The sequence below is a fragment of the Chiloscyllium punctatum genome, chromosome 41, assembly GCF_047496795.1.
Source record: "Chiloscyllium punctatum isolate Juve2018m chromosome 41, sChiPun1.3, whole genome shotgun sequence".
NCBI lineage: Eukaryota > Metazoa > Chordata > Chondrichthyes > Orectolobiformes > Hemiscylliidae > Chiloscyllium > Chiloscyllium punctatum.
Window position 1 is genome coordinate 48314515 of NC_092779.1, and position 17413 is coordinate 48331927.

Consider the following 17413-nt stretch of genomic DNA (forward strand, 5'->3'; position numbering starts at 1 on the left):
TGCACACAGCTTGCTGCAGCTGCACACAAGGGTGGCCATCAGAATGAAAGCAGCATTGGGTACTTCCTTCCCATAAGCTCAGTGCTCTCATCTGTCCAGTTTCTGACTCATCATGGTGATGCACTCCATTTATATTTTGGCGCACGTTCTGGACCATCCAAGTTTACTCCCAACTCCTTCAGATAATCTGCCCTGACAGTGAAGGGGATAACCGATCAGTTGGTTATGTTTCCAAAGAACTTAGCCTCGCACTTGCCTTTGTTTTTACCTAGTCAAGGTAAACCATAACTGCAGATGCTGGAAGCCAGATTCTGGATTAGTGGTGCTGGAAAAGCACAGCAGTTCAGGCAGCATCAGAGGAGCAGTAAAATCAACGTTCTGGGCAAAAGCCCTTCATCAGGAATACAGGCAGAGAGCCAGAAGGGTGGAGAGATAAATGAGAGGAGGGTGGGGGTGGAGTGAAAGTAGCATAGAGTACAATAGGTGAGTGAGGGTGGGGATGAAGGTGATAGGTCAGGGAGGAGGGTGGAGTGGATCAGTGGAAAAGAAGATAGGCTGGTAGGACAAGTCATGGGGACAGTGCTGAGCTGGAAGTTTGGAAATGGGGCGAGGTGGGGGAAGGGGAAATGAGGAAATTGTTGAAGTCCACATTGATGCCCTGGGGTTGCAGTGTTCGGAGGCATTCTCTTCCTCCAGGCATCGGGTGGTGAGGGAGCGGCGGTGAAGGAGGCCTAGGGCCTCCATGTTCTCAGTAGAGTGGGAGGGGGAGTTGAAATGTTGGGCCACAAGGTGGTGTGGTTGATTTTGGTGTGGGTATCCCAGAGATGTTCCCTAAAGCGTTCTGCTAGGAGGTGTCCAGTCTCCCCAATGTAGAGGAGACCGCATCGGGAGCAACGGATACAATAGATGATATTGGTGGATGTGCAGGTAAAACTTTGGATGTGGAAGGCTCCTTTTAGGGCCTTGGATGGAAGTGAGGGAGGAGGTGTAGGTGCAGGTTTTGCAATTCATGTGGTGGTAGGGGAAGGTGCCAGGATGGGAGGGTGGGTTGTAGGGGGGCGTGGATCTGACCAGGTAGTCACGGAGGGAACAGTCTTTTTGGAAGGTGGGAAGGGAAATATATCCCTGGTGGTGGGGTCTGTTTGGAGGTGGCGGAAATGTTGGCGGATGATTTGGTTTATGTGAAGGTTGGTAGGGTGGAAGGTGAGCGCCTGGGTGTTCTGTCCTTGTTACGGTTGGATGGATGGAGTCTGAGGGCGGAGGTGCGGGACGTGGGCGAGATATGTTAGAGGGCATCTTTAACCATGTGGGAAAGGAAATTGCGGTCTCTAAAGAAGGAGGCCATCTGGTGTGTTCTGTGGTGGAACTGGTTCTCCTGGGAGCAGATATGGCGGAGGTGGAGGAATTGGGAATATAGGATGGCATTTTTGCAGGAGGTAGGGTGGGAAGAGATTTAATCCAGGTAACTGTGGGAGTCGGTGGGTTTGTAAAAAAAAAAGTCAGTGTCAAGTCGGTCGTCATTAATGGAGATGGAGAGGTCCAGGAAGGGGAGGGAGGTATCAGATGGTCCAGGTAAATTTAAGGTCAGGGTGGAATGTGCTGGTGAAGTTGATGAATTGCTCAACCTCCTCGCGGGAGCAAGGAGGAAGAGGTGAGGAGTGGTGCCGGTGTAATTGCGGAAGATGGACTGTTCTACATAGCCAACAAAGAGACAGGCATAGCTGGGGCCCATACATGTGCCCATGGCTACCCCTTTGGTCTGGAGGAAGTGGGAGGATTTGAAGGAGAAATTGTTAAGGGTGAGGACCAGTTTGGCCAAATAAGTGTGTCGGTTGAAGGGTACTGTTGGGGACGTCGGGAGAGGAAGAAACTGAGGGCTTGGAGGCCCTGGTCATGGCGGATGGAGATATAGAGGGACTAGAAATCCATGGTGAAGATGAGGTGTTGGGGGGGGCCAGGGAAACGGAAGTCTTGGAGGAGGTGGAGGGCATGGATGGTGTCTTGAACGTATATGGGGAGTTCCTGGACTGGGGGGGGGGGGGGGGGGTAATAGGACAGTGTCAAGGTAGGTAGAATATGTAATCAGTGGGGCAGGAGCATGCTGAGACCATGGATTGGCCGGGGTGGTCAAGCTTGTGGATCTTGGGAAAGAGGTAGAACTGGGCAGTGCGAGGTTCCTGGATTATGAGGTTGGAAGTTGAGTAGGAGATCTCCTGAGGTGATGAGGTTCTGTATGGTCTGGGAGATGGTTTGCTGATGGGGGGGAGGGTCATGGTCGAGGGGGTGGTAGGGGGAGGTGTCCTCGAGTTGGTGTCTGGCTTCAGCGGTGTAAAGGTCAGTGCGCCAGACTACCACTGCGCCCCCTTTATCTGCTGGCTTGATGGTGAGGTCGGGATTGGAGGGCTGCGCAATGAGGGTGAGAGATTGGAGTGGGGTAGGGGGGTAGATAGGTTGAGGCAGTTAATGTCCCGGCGGCAGTTGGAAATGAAGAGGTTGAGGGCAGGTAATAGGCCAGCACGGGGTGTCCATGTGGATGGAGTGTGTTGGAGGTGGGCGAAGGGGTCCTCGGAAGTTGGGCGGGAGTACTGATGATGAAAGTAAGCTTGGAGGCAGAGGCGGCGGAAGAAGTGTTCAACGTCACAGCGTGTATTAAATTCATTGATGCGTGGGTGAAGGTGAGTCCTTTGCTGAGGACTGATCGTTCGTCCTCAGTGAGGGGGAGGTCTGGAGGGATGGTGAAACCTCAGCAGGGCTGGGAGCTGGGATCTGGTGTGGTGGTGGTGGGGGGAATAGGGGTAGAGTCAAGAGCAGGGTGGTGTTCCCCTCTGGGTTCTGGGGGGCAGGGATGGTGACAGTGGGATCTGTGGGGGGCATGTTAGCAGAATGCAGGTGAGTGGTGTTTGGTGGGGGTGGAAGTGGTGGTAAAAATTGCAGTGGGGGGGGCAGAAGTCATTGAGTGTATGACATCAGTGATGATGTGAGGGGCGGAAAGTGATGTCACGTCACGTGTGGTGTATGAGGGATTGAGGGACGGAAGTGGCCATGATAGGGGTGGAAGTGATGTCATCAATCAGCGTGGCAATGGGACCTTGACTCCCAAGGCTAGTTTGAACTGATTGCAGATGCTCAGGAGTCTGCGCGCTGACCAGTGAAACCTAGCAGAGATAGGCAATGTCATTCAGTGTACAAGTAGGTTTTGACCTCCAACCCTCCACTGCCTGGAATAGTAACCTCTGTCAGGCTTGTATCTTTTCTGATGAACTCAGCAAAAGAGCTTATGCAACCATAAGCAAGGCAGGAGAGCGTGGGCAGCCCTGCCTGATTCCTGATCTGTTTGGGAAGTTTTTATTCCCATCGGTTGATTGAGACTGCACTACTGGTGTTGGTGTAGAGCAGTCTGATTCAATTGCAGATTCCTTCCCTAAAGCCCATTTTGAAAAGCACATACCACATATCGGTGTGTGATGTCCTGTTAAATGACTTCTCCTGGTCCAGGCTGATCAGGCCGTCATTCATTTCCCTGTCCTGCACGTAGGTGATCACGTACCTGAGGACTGTGAGGCTCTGAGATCATCCTGCCTGGTACAGCACAAGTTTCGTTGGTATGAATCACTGGAACCAGAGCAGACTTGACCCTGTTGGTGATGACTTTGGACAGAATTTTATAATCCACATTCAACAATGAAATTGGTCATCCAATTTCTAACTTCCTCCCTTCTGCTTGCACATGATGCCCTTTTTTTCATGGATTCACACATGCTTCAAACCAGAAACATTATGTTGTAAACCTCCAGCATGTCCTGGCCAATCATGTTCTGCAGAGTTAGAACATAGTAGTTAGAACAATACAGCAAAGAACAGGCACTTTAGCCCTCAATGTTGTGCGACCCTGTGAACTAATCTAAGCCCATCACCCTAGACTATTCCTTCATTATTCATATGGTTATCCAGGGTATGGCCCATACCACGCTGAGTGACAAACATTCCTCAAACATGTCTTATATCCACCTCCCCTCAATTTGCAGCTATGCCCCCTCATACAAGCAGATGTCATCAGCCTCGGAAAAAGGCTGTCACTCTCCACCCTATCTAATCCTCTGATCATCTTGTATTCCTCGACTAAATCGCCACTTAGCCGCCTTTTCTCCAATGAGAACAGACCCAAGTCCCTCAGCTTTTCCTCATAAGACCTCCCTTCCAGAACAGGCAACATTTTGGTAAATCTCCTCTGCACCTTTTCCAATCCTTCCACATCCCTCTTGTAATGGAACGACTGGAACTGCACACAATATTCCAAGTGTTTTGTACAGTTGCAGCATGACATCATGGTTCTGGAACTTAATCTCTCTACCAATAAAACCTAACACACTTTATGCCGCCCTACCAGCACTATCAACCTGGGTGGCAACTTTCAGGAATCTATGTACATGGACACCAAGATCCCTCTAAACATCCACACTACCAAGAATCTTTCCATTGACCCAGTATTCTGCCTTCCTGTTATTCTTCCCAAAGTGAATCACCTCACATTTATCTGCATTGAACTTCATTTGTTACCTTTCAGCCCAGTTCTGCAGTTTATACAAGTCTCCCTGCAACATTCTTCCACACTGTCCACTACTCCACCAACTTTAGTATCATCTGCAAACTTACTACCTGTCCACTTATGCCTGCGTCCATGTTGTTTATAAAAATAACAAACAGCAGTGGTCCCAAAACTGATCCTTGTGGCACGCCACTAGTAACTGGACTCCAGGCTGAATATTTACCATCAACCACCACTCGTTGCCTTCTTATAGAAAGTCAGTTTTTAATCCAAACTGCTAAAACACCTTCAGTCTCATGCCTCCGCATTTTCTCCAGTACCGTATGTGGAACCTTACAAAGGCTTTACTGAAGTCCATGTACATCACGTCAACTGCCTGATCCTCATCCACATGCATAGTCATCTTCTGAAAAAACTCAGGTTTGTGAGACACGGTCTGCCCTTGACTAATCCATGTTGACTATTTCCAATCAAATTGTTGTTTGCTAGATGATAAATCCGTTCCAAATTTCTTACAATCCTTTCCAAAGCTTTTTCATACAACAGACATAAGGCTCACTGGTCTATAGTTACCTTGTTTATCTCTACTGCCCTTCTTGAACAAGGTTGCAACTTTTGCAATCCTCCAGTCCTCTGGTACTAAACTGTAGACAATGACGACTCAAAGAACAAGGCCAAAGGCTCGGCCATCTCCTTCCCAGAGAATTCTCAAAAATCCCATCTGGCCCAGGGGACTTGTTTACTTTCACAACACCTCCTTACTAACATCAATCCTTTCAAGGCTAATAGCCCATATCTCAGTCTTCTCCTCTACAACATTCTCCTTTTTGCTGAGTGAAAACAGATGAGGAATATTTGTTTAGCACCTCCAATTTCCACAGAGTCCCTACACAATTTCCCACTTCTTCTGTCTTTGACAGGCCCAATTCCTACCCTCAATCCTTTTATTTCCCCTCATATCTATAGAAAGCTTTAGGGATCTCCTTTATTCTACCTGTTACAGACTGCTCATGTCCCCTCCTTGCTTCTCTTTAAATCCATCCTAGCTACTCTGTAACTCCCCATCGCCTCATCTGAACCATCTCGCCTCAACGTCACAAAGCCTTCCTTTTCTGCTTAACAAGAGGTATAATTTCTTTAGTTAACCACAATTCCCTTACCTTACTACTTCCTCCTTGCCTGACAGGGACATACTTATCAAAGAGATGCAATATCTGTTCCATAAACCAGCTTCGCATTTCGATTGTCCCATGCAATGCCCCCAAGTCTTGCCTAATTGCATTAAAATTGCTTTCCCAACCCACCTATAACTCTTGCCCTGTGGCATGTACCTATCTCTTTCTATCGCTAAACTAAACATAACCAAATTATGTAGGAGAAAGTGAGGACTGCAGATGCTGGAGATCAGAGCTTAAAAATGTGTTGCTGGAAAAGCGCAGCAGGTCAGGCAGAAAGGCTTATGCCTGAAACGTCGACTTCCCCTGTTCCTTTGCTGCCTGACCTGCTGCGCTTTTCCAGCAACACATTTTTAAGTTAACAACCGAATTATGGTCACTCTCCCTCCCAAGTGCTCACCTAATCACTAAATCAAACACCAGGCCTGGTTTGTTACCAAGTACCAGATCCAATGTGGCCTCCCCTCTTGTTAGCCCTTCGACATACTATGTCAGGAAACCCCCTTGCACAAATTGGACAAAAACTGATCCATCCAACATATTAGAGTTGAATACAACTTGGCTGGTAAGCCATTACGTCTTGGAGTTTTACCCTTCTCAAAGGATTTGGGCCTTGGTTGGCTCATCCAGAGATGGTGGCTGGTCCAGTATCTTCCGTGTATTATCGTTTAAGACCTTCATGATAGAGGACAGGAATGTATGGGAGGCTTGCTGTTCTGTCGGCTTTGTGTCATACAGTCTGACAAAAGGATTTGCTGATCCTCAGGATGTCGGACTGAAATGAAGGAGGTCTCTAAGGCAAAGAGTGAGGCTTGCTGGGACTTCTTCTGGAGATTCTCTTTGACACCTATGTATGTCTGCTGTGATAGTTGAACGTTAATTAGTCTATATCTCAGTGCGATTGGTAGTAAGTGAAGTTGTATGTAGGGATCTTGGATATCCACAGCTATCCAAAAGGTAGCAGGGCAAGTAGTTAAAAATGCTTTCCTGCACTATCTGTGGCTAAACTGTGCCAAGGACAAGGTGTGTGGAATGTGAATAGAATAGTTCTAAAATGGATGCTGTTTATGGAACAAGTATTTGTAATCGTGACTGTAATTAACTGCAACTAGAATACTTTATTCTTCTTTCTTTATTATGGGTGTCACCATTAATATCCGCATTTGTTGCCCGTCTTTAATTGCCTTTCAACTTTAATGCAATGGTGAAACAAAAAGGGTCTCTCCACAATTGATGATCATTGTCATGGTCAATGATACTGGCTTTAAATTGCAGATTTTATTTTCTACCTTTTTTATAATTAACTTACTCGGAGGTGTTTTGACCTGCCTCTGAAGTAGTTCTGCCTGGTCCAGACATGGAGGTTAGTACCACTCTGCTACAACAGACCCTAGCGCATTCCTGATTTGTATTATTTAATTTTTTAAATATCACTGCAATGATGGGGTGTGAATCGATGTCCTTTTGGGTTTTAGTCTGGGCCTGTGAATTACTGAAAGAACTGTGGATGCTGTAAATCAAAAACAAAAATAGAAATTGCTGCAAAAGATCAGGTGTGGCAGCATCTGTGAAGAGAAATCAAAGGTAACGTTTTGGGTCAGATGACCCTTCCTCAGAACCTGAACCTAAAACGTTTACTTTGATTTCTCTTCACAGATGCTGCCAGACCTGCTGAACTTTTTCAGCAACTTCTGTTTTTGTTTGTGAATTATTTTTTGGTCTAGTTAACATTTTATGTCTCCCCCGAAAGTGTAATTATTTTTTTCCAAAATTGAAATACACTCTCTCATTGAAACAAATCAGTTTATTTCCAATCTGAGTGTTATAGGCCAGGCCCCCCTCAAAACACTTCAAGAAGGGAGCTCTGATGGCTGTTTTAAGCAGGTGGAAAGTGTATACTCCAGCAATGATGCAGCTGGCCTGACCACTCAATTGTAAACCAAGCAGAATTTATTTGCAGACTTGTGAATGAAACACGAACAAAAGAGAATCCAATTTAGAATAACTTTAACCTCCCTGAAAATTCAGTCGACTCTTGAAACTTGATGTTCCTGTTGCAAATACTTGCAACATCCCCATAAATACCCTCTTGGCAAAAAAAAAGGTAAAATCAAACACTGGGTTTTTACAGCACAGCTGTCTGAGAGAGAGGATCAGCATGGAGCTGCTCCTTGGCTAGCAGCTTCAAACAGACTGTTGGCTAAAACCAAGCCCAAATCAAACCAGACCAAACCCTGAACTGGGGGAACTGGCCACTCCCGCTTTCATTATACAAATGTTTTCAAAGAAAAACTTAAGTGTTTTCAAGTAGATATTTTCAGACATATCACAACTCCAACCTTTTATGACTCCTCTTGAAAGAAACTAAAGACACCATAACCTTGTTAGAGAGGTAATATCATCACAAGAGGAGCTTCTGTTGAAGGTCACTATCCTTTTTGATTTCTTTACCACAGAAAAGTATGGAAGAGGGTCATTGAATACATTGAGGATAAGTTAGACAGGTTATTGGTGTAGATTTCTTATCTGCAAGGAAATAGTTTATTGGGCTGGGTAGAGGGAAAGAGGGGGAGCGAGGGGATGGGGAGGGTTGCAATTGTCAAGTAATATCTTCCAATCCATATTACTACTGTATCAGCCATGATTTTATTGATTTTGGTAGAGCAGGATCAAAGGGCCAAGTGACCACCACCTTCTCATTTGTGTTGTGGAGAAACACAACTTCTGAATTTCCGATGTGAAAATGTAAATGTGGCTTGCAGACTATTTCTGCTGCCTGCAAGTAAAACCACAAACTTGTCGCCAGATTCTAACTGCCGTCAGGAAAGAACAATTTTATTATTAGCTGTTTTATCTGTTGAGGGCACTTCCCTTTTTGAGAACATCAACAATGGCTCTTGCCTCATCACTTCTGAGGCTGGGCCACCGTTTTTTTTCCACACCCCCCCCCCCCCCCCCCCCCACCCCGGGATTCAAAAGCTCAATCTTTGAGACATAATTGAAATTTCCTCAAAATACCTTATGAAAACTGCACATTTACAAGTTAATTGCCACTAATCTGTGCTTATCATTAAACTTTGTGGAAATTTATAACCTAAGAAATTTAGTAATTCTCCTACCTCATTTAAAACAACACAAAATGCAAGATTTGTTCCTAAATACACTAAATAGTTTTCAGTTTTTGTAATTGCTGCAATTAATGATTAATGTTGGATATCCATCCTTCAGGTGTACCTGGTTCAATGCCATCTGCAGGCTGGCAAGGAAATTTGCGTGCCGTAAAATGGAGTGATCAAAAACACCATGATGGTTGCCACGGTAACTCTTTCTAAATTTTAACTCTGAATCCTATTGCACATTATTTGACTATTTGCATAGAATTTACTCTTGAACTTTGCTGTTACCAACAATGAAAGATGACAGTTTAATCACTCTCTAAATACAGACATGATACTGCATCTGTTAATTTTAATGAAACACTATATTATTTCTGTGCTCCTGTTCTTTGTCATAGAGTTGAAAGCAGCCTTTTATTTTCAGTTAATTTTGTATATTACACATTCCTGGTGCTTTTTCCCATCTGATTTCTGTCTTGAGGTGAAACATTGACCAGGTGAGCACTTGTATTGAGAGCTGTATTTGCATGGAAATCGTAGTGCAGGTTCTGATCAGTTATCCGTCTGATGCGTGCCTTGGTGTAATTTTTTTTCCCTGCATTAATCAGCATGAAACATTTGATAAGGTTCTTTTATTATATAGTACATGCAGTTGTTGCTAAATATATACTTAACCCACAGTACTTAATAACCTTGTAAACAGCGATTGGGTTTTATTGAATTCATGCATGTTGCAATTTTCAGCTCTGTTTCCTAAGCCTTTATGATTCTAAAGTACTCATTACAAATTGTAATGGACCAGGCCAGACCCCCTCAAAATGTTTTAAGGTAGCATCAACCCTAACTTTTTTTCTTATTTTTAAAAGTAGATGTGAAGTGGGTGTTCCAGATGTGATGCAGCTGGTCAAACCACTTGGCTTTAAGCCAAACAGAATTTATTTAAGCACTACAGTTGAAACCCTAACACAAGAAAGTGGAATATAGAATAACAACTATCGGAAAACGTAACCAACTTGATAGAGCAACTTACTATATTGGAACGGTTAATAAGTTAATATCCCATAAACACACTCCTATACAAAAAAATGTGAATTCAAACAGATCTTGCAGGAGGGAACAGCATCCAGAGAAATTTCAGAAGGAAGTCAGGAACTCTTTACTGAAATTTACAAATCCCCTGAATTCTGTTTGTCTGTCTCTTTCTGCACTTCCTCATAAAACAAGCTAGTAAAAACCTGAATTGGCTACTCTCCTTCCATTTTAATCTAGACACTTCAGTACCTCTGCCTTTACAACCTCCTTTTCAAAAAAACACCAAGGATAAAGTAACCTTTTTTAAAGTAACAGCATTGTCACTCCTTCCCACCCCACCCCCTTTAAAAAATACATCGAGATGGTTTCATTTAAAACCCTTCAGTCTTATTCTGTTCATACACACTACAATACATATTCATTGATTGTAAGCATCCAAATATTCACTCCTATCTTCTATTTCAGTCTATTTACTCGTACCACCGAACCCCTCCACCTTTCTTCATCCGACTCTCGACAATGGGTCAGCAATTACGTTTTCTTATCCTGCCACATGTATAATTGTCAAATTGAATGGCTGCAGTATCTAAAGCAGTTGTATCTAAACATATGGGAATTTTTGTCCTTTAAATTTCTCCAAAAACTTCATATATATGGGTCTCGGTGGGTTGCTCTTCGGAGAGTCGGTGTGGACTTGTTGGGCCAAAGGGCCTGTTTCTACACTAAGTAATCTAACCTAACATTACTGACATTACTGGCAATATAAATGTTGAAATATTGTAACGCTGTCACCAAGCTAATGGTCTCCTCCATTATGGAATATTTCTGTCGATGAATATTCAGTTTCCTGTAGAAATATCCGATAGGCCTTTCTATCTTTTTCATCTTGTGAGAGTACAGCACTGACACCCACATGCTGCTTATCGATAGCCGCCTTGAATGGCTTTGCATAATTAGGTGTGGCTAATACTGGAGCAATGGTTAACACAGCTTTCAGGCTGTCAAATGCCTTCTGGCATTCATCTGTCCACTGAAAGTTTGTGCTTTAAGTCAGTAAGTGAAACAACCACACCACTAAAATTTTGGCATGAATTTCCGATTTAAAAACCTATTCAATTCCAGGAATCATAGTACTGCTGTCTTTTGGTATGGGAAACTCCCCAGAAACTTTTGTTTTCATATTCTGTGGGGTTATCTATCCATGTATGATAACATGGCCCAGGAATGTGGCTCAGACTTTGGCAAATTCACTCTCTCTTAGCCAGATTTATCACCAAGTCTGCCTCCCAAAAACCTGTCGAATAATTTGGATAAGTATTACAAATGTTCCTTGCATGTGTAACTAAAGATTGCCAAGTCATCAATTTTGTCTACTACACGATTGGGTAATCCAGAAATAACATTATTGGTTAGCCTTTGAAATGTGGCTGGTGCATTTTTCAAACAAAAATGGTAGACTTTAAATGGATACAGTCCCTTTGGTGTTATGAAAGTTGAAATTGTCTTCACTCTCCTTTTTTGGATAAAGGTACCTGCCAGTATTATCTCGGTAAGTCCAACTTAGAAATAGAAGTTGCTTGTCCCACCTTCTCAATACAATCTTCCAAATGTGGAAACTGATACGAATCAGACTTTGTAACTGCATTGACTTTGAAATAATCTACACACAACCATTGAGTACTATCTGGTTTTGGCACCATTACTATGGGTGAGTTCTAATCACAGCAACTAGTTTTGAATACATACTCAATCTACACAATTGGTCTTTTTTTTACTTGTCCCAACTCTCCTGATGAAAGGCTTATGCCCGATATATCAATTCTGCTCCTCGAATGCTGCCTGACCTGCTGTGCTTTTCCAGCACCACATTCTTGACCCCAACTTTGAGAGTTAAGTCTAAGAATGTTGGGTAATTGAATTTATTATCACGTGTACTGAGGCACAGCGAAAAGCTTTGTCTTGCAAGCAGTACAGGCAGATCAGAGTAAAGTAGCAAAGATAAGTAAATAGGCAAACAGCGGCAAAAACAAAATCACAGGTAGAGATGAATGCTAAGAGTTTGAGTCCATTCAGTATTCTAACAGTAGAGTAGAAACTGTTACGAAACCAGCTGGTGTATATGTTCAGGTTTCTGTACCTTCTCCCCGATAGTAGAGATTGTAGAAAAACGTTGCCAGAGTGGGATGGATCTTTAAGAATGCTGGTGGCCTTTCCTTGACAGCGGGCCTGTTAGATGGATTCTATAGATGGGAGGTTGGCCTTTGGGATTGTCCAGGCAGAGTTCACCACTCTCTGTAACTGTCTCTGATCTTGAATGGTACAGTTGTCATACCAGGTAGTGATACATCTAGACTGAATGCTCTCTGGCGCACCTATAAAAGTTGGCAAGGGTATTCGCCGTCATGCCAAATTTCCTCAGCTGCCTGAGGAAGAAGCGATGTTGTGCATTGTGTCCACATGAAAAGTCCAAGAAAGTTTGTTGTGGATGACCACTCCCAGGAGCTTGACACTCTCTCCACTTTGTTCCACCGCTGTGCTGTTAATATGTAGGGGGCATGAGTGACTTTCAGCAGAATGTTAATGAGCTCCTAGGTTTTGCTGGCATTGAGAGCGAGTTTGTTCTCAGTGCATCATTTTTCCAGGTCTTCCACTTCCCATCTGTAGTCTTTCGTCGCCATGTGAGATTCAACCAACTATGGTGGTATCATCAGCGAACTTCTAAATGGCATTAGAGTGGTATTTGGCAATGCAGTCATGGGTATACAGTGAGTACAGCAGGGGGCTGAGTACACACCCCTGGGGGCACCAGTGTTGTGTTATTATGGATGAAATATTGTCCCTATTCTTAACTGATTTGTGGCCTATGGGTCAGAACAGCATTTCTTATATCTACATTATAAATAATTAGATTAGTACTTTCCAGCTTTATTCCCACATTTATCTCCCCATGTGATTAATAATAACTGTTTCAGATCATTGGAAGGTAACTCTGTTTATCCCAATTTTTAAGAACTTTCTCATCCTCCATTCAATTTGTGGAATGTCTGAACTTGGTTCTTCACTTTGTCTTGTAACCAGTACCACATCCTCCTTTTGCTTTCCTTCACTATCAAAATTACCTTTTTAAACATATTCACATGAGACACAGACTTCTTTCTAACTGGAATCTTTATCAAATAGTTCACCTCACTCAGTCACCTTTTGATTTGAATAGGGTCCACTAAACCTTTTAAAAGTTCACCAATCACTGGAAATAATACTAACACTTCATCTCTGTTGGAAAAGTTGTGTGTTTTTGATTTTCCTGTTTGCTTCCTGTTTCATCATATGCTGTGATATTTTTAACTACTGTCTGGCCAACTCTCCCACTCTTTTGTCCATTCCCTAATATTTGACACACACAGTTCATATATATGGTCTCTGAATTCTGACTTGCTAATTTCTTTTTAATTTCAGTGAGCCTCTCACTTCATGCCCCCACCCAATTCAAATGGACTGAATTGGGTTGATTCAAGTGGTCTATCCCTCCTGGCAAAAAACAAGTACAAAAGGAATTCCTTTTTTCCAATCTGGATCGTCTTCGTTTTACTTTAAGCCCTCATGTCTTTAATGTCTGATCCCTTTTTAACACTCCTTGCGATTCCAGATGGTATGCAGTGGATTTGAATTGTTTTTGTTCCTAAGCTATCCAGAGCTTCCTTGAATAATTTTCATGTAAAATTTTGACCCTTTATCTGATTGTATATAGTCCGTATCTAATGAACAGAGATACAATCAGGTCAATTCCTCTACAATCCTTTTTAGCTGTGAATGTTGTGTAACGGAATGGCCTCTGGAAATCTGGTAGACACATCCATTATTGTTAACAAAAACTGATGCCCACTTTTTGTTTTAGGTAGGGGTCCTATGTGATCAATTAAGACTCTTGTAAAAGTTTCCTCATATGCAGGAATAGGTGTTAAAGATGTGGGTTGTATTACTGCCTGTGACTTTCCAATTACCTGACATGCCTGGCAAAACTCAGTTACATCTATATGCAGTCTTAGCCAATAAAAAAAAAATTTGTATTTTAGCTTGAGCTTTTCTTACCCCTAAATGACGACCTACTGGTAATTCATGTGCTTCCCACGACGACATGTTTCTATAACCCACTAGTAATATAACTTGATGAACTTTTGCCCATTTCTCATCTGCCTGAATATGTGATGGTCTCCATTTCCTCAAGGCATCATTTTTAACATGATAACATTTCAGGAATACACTCAGATTCTTCTGTGAATGCATTTTCTTTGATGCAATTGCTTCAGTTTTTCATCTTTCTGTTGTAACTCAGTTTATTTCTCTGAGCTGAAAATATCCACTTTGTCCTCCTGTTCCTGTTTTGGCTCAACCATTCAATCAAACATGGTCTCTGATAATTCTACTTCAACTTCCTTATCTGTATTATTTGATTTCTCCTTCTGCTTCAACTTTGTGCTCTTGTTATCACACGGTTAGGAAAAATCTCAGGGTATACTAGCTGTAATGCCTCAGTTGCCTGATTTTCAACTGCAATAGGCAGCACTGCTACTTATGATCCAACTATATATTTTTTTACCAAGGACAAATTGTATTCCTGAAGTCAAAGATTTCTCCAGTACTCCCACCGCCACTTCTCTTTTCAGCAGACACTCTAACCTCATTCTATGTAGTGGAGCACTTTTTTCAGGTAATAGTCCTCCACATCTCTCAACATCAGAGATTGACATAATCCCATATTTCTTAATACTGTAACTTGTTTAACTGCTGCTCCTTGCCTATGCAAGTAAACCTTACCTTCGCACGTGCAGGTTGTTCTGTGATAATGTGACAGTTGTATTCCTTTGCAACTTCACATGATGGCAAATCATGCTATGGAAAACTGCTATAGAAAATTATTCTATAAAAGATTGCTAATAGAAAGTCACTATAACCAGTGTCCACAATTTATCAATTGTCATTACCAATTCACACAAGCGTGTGTTATACCAGAAGGTCCTGTAAATGGTTTAAGATCTAGCACTTCCTTTTCAACCAACCTTCGACCAGGTTTTACGCTCTGGTACAGCGTTTTAGCCACCACTGAGCTTTCCTGTACTTTAACAAAATTTACTGGCTTTTCATGTTTTTCCTACATCTGTCTTCCCAGCATGTCTTTGTTTTCTAACCTACCTACACTGTGTGACTTCATGTGACCTACTTTATTGCCGTAAAAACACCTGAGCTTTTTAACTTTTCTTTCCTCTTCATGGGTTTCCTTTTTACCCTGTGGTAAGCTATCTTTATTATCTTCAGAGATCTACTTTTCCCTTACCACGGGAGGAATTCTTTTTCCCCAATTACTATCCCCCTCTGATTGAAATTGATGTTAGAAGCCAAACTTTGATTTATGAACCAACTCCTAATCATCGGCCATTTCAGCTGCTAATCTTGCAGTTTTAACTCTTTGCTCTTCCACATGAGTTCTCAATACCTCAGGAAGTGAATTTTTGAACATCTCCAAAATAATCATCTGAGTGTCCTATATTTGCTCAAATGTTTAATGCCCTTATCCACCTACCAAAATTATTTTGAGTTTGACAGAATCAAACTGTTTAACCAGAGTCCCTCCTTGGATTGTCTGTAGGTTTCTGGCACAAACTCATGTGCACTTTGAGATGGTGAAGAAAGCCATCTTTATGCCCCAGATACTGCCACCTAATAGTAATGCAAATACCTCACTGGCTCTACCTAGAAGCTTTGTTTGGATCAATAAAACCTATATGGTCACTGGCCAGTGCATCTGTTTAGCCACTTTCTCAAAAACGATGAAGGCTTCTGCATGCTTCTTGTCAAACTTAGACAATGCTTGGATATATGTACACAGATCCCCCACCAAGCTTTGGTTATGATGGGATTGCTCATCATCACTATCCTTCTCTCTAAGCCTACCTTCTACCTTCACTTCCATCCTTTTAAGCTAACTTTCCTGTCTAATTGCCAACTTCTGAAATTTGAACACACTTTCTCCCTTTTGTCTGCTTTTTACCATAACTGAAACTGTTTCAGTTCCTTTTCATGTTCAATCTGTTTCATCTGCAATTTAATTCTTTAAAGATGCCAATGGTGTCTCCAGCAAATTAATTACAGCAATAGCTCAAAATTTACCTTCTTTCCTCACAGATGAAGGCAACCCCAATCCCAGTTAGCCAATTCCAACAACTTTTGCCTTGCTCATCACCTTTTTTGTAAAAACCCCAAAGTCACTTCTTCCATGCCAGTCACTACTTAGTGACTGAAAGAGCCATTACTACACAAAGCACTGCTTTAAACCAACTGAAGTCAACACCTGGACACAACACTAACATCTACCACTGTCTGCCTTTGAGTCCAACAGCCCTAAACCCAAATTGGAATTATTGAACAAATCCTGACAAAAGCCAGGAACCAGCTCCAACCCCCTCAAAATATTTTAAGGTAGCTTAGACCCTAACGTTTTTTCTTTATTTTAAAGGCAGATGTGAAGTGGGTGTTCCAGGTGTGATCCAGCTGGTCAAACCACTTGGCTTTAAGCAAAACAGAATTTATTTAAACACTACGGTTGAAATACAAACAAAAGAACGGAATTTTAAAAATTTAACTATTGCAAAACTTAACCAACCCGATACAGCTACTTAACTAATTAACTGTTCCAAAAAGTAACGTCCCGTCCCTTGGCAAAAAGGTATATTCAAACAGTTTCTTACAGACAGGAGGGAACAATATCCAGTGAGAGAATTCAGGAAAAAGTCAGGAATTTTATGCTGAAGGTTGCAACTCCCCTGGATTGTCTTTTGATTGCTACAGCTACAACAAGCTAGAAAAGACCTGAACTGGGAGAACTGGCCATTCCCCTTCCATCGTTAAATTAGACACTTCGGAGCCTCTGCCTTGAGGATCTCTCTTCCAAAACAACCCAAGGACAAAATAACCTTTTTAAAGTGAGAGCATCATCACAAAATGCATGGCTTTAATACATGTGTCTGAGTCCCTTTTACGTGCTGCCCATACAATATTGTCACTTAGCACAATAGAAACTAAATTCAACTCCATCTGAGAGCTTAACTAATGCCTTTTATGAATGGTAACTGACTGAATTGCTGGTATGTGATGCAGAGTGACACCCACAGTGCAGGTTCAATTCCCATACCAGCTGAGAGCACCATGAAATGATTGCCTCTTCAACCATACTCCTTGCCTGACCAACCCTCCAGTTAAATTCCTCACCAGTTAGCACTCTCGCGAGAGCAGCCCATGGTGCTCTGGGACTTTGATGATTTTCACCACTATTTTACTTATGTAGCTAGTGAAGCTATATAGTTATGGCAGGGAAACGATTATCACATTTTCTGAAGGAAAGAATATCTATCAATGCCATGATGTCCCAGGTCATTGAGGGCCAGAAGTCACAACTGACTGAATTAAGGGACTGGATTGGTGGCCAGAAATGGGAAAAGATTTAAAACATTATGTCGAGAATTGTATCATTTACATCCAGAATAATTCAG

The 17413-nt window shown here is 42.4% G+C and overlaps 1 protein-coding gene across 2 annotated transcripts in view; it reads left to right on the forward strand.

Annotated features, from left to right (window-relative positions):
- LOC140465047 (N-acetyllactosaminide beta-1,6-N-acetylglucosaminyl-transferase-like) overlaps nucleotides 1-17413 on the forward strand; it is a 55641-nt gene that overhangs the window by 19483 nt on the left and 18745 nt on the right. The window contains exon 2 of one of the 2 annotated variants that reach the window (XM_072560871.1): nucleotides 8950-9039. The exons of the other annotated variant lie outside the window; for it this stretch is intronic. Coding sequence (XP_072416972.1) covers nucleotides 8950-9039 — 90 coding nt within the window. The remainder of the gene's footprint in view (nucleotides 1-8949; nucleotides 9040-17413) is intronic. 2 annotated transcript variants of the gene reach the window in all.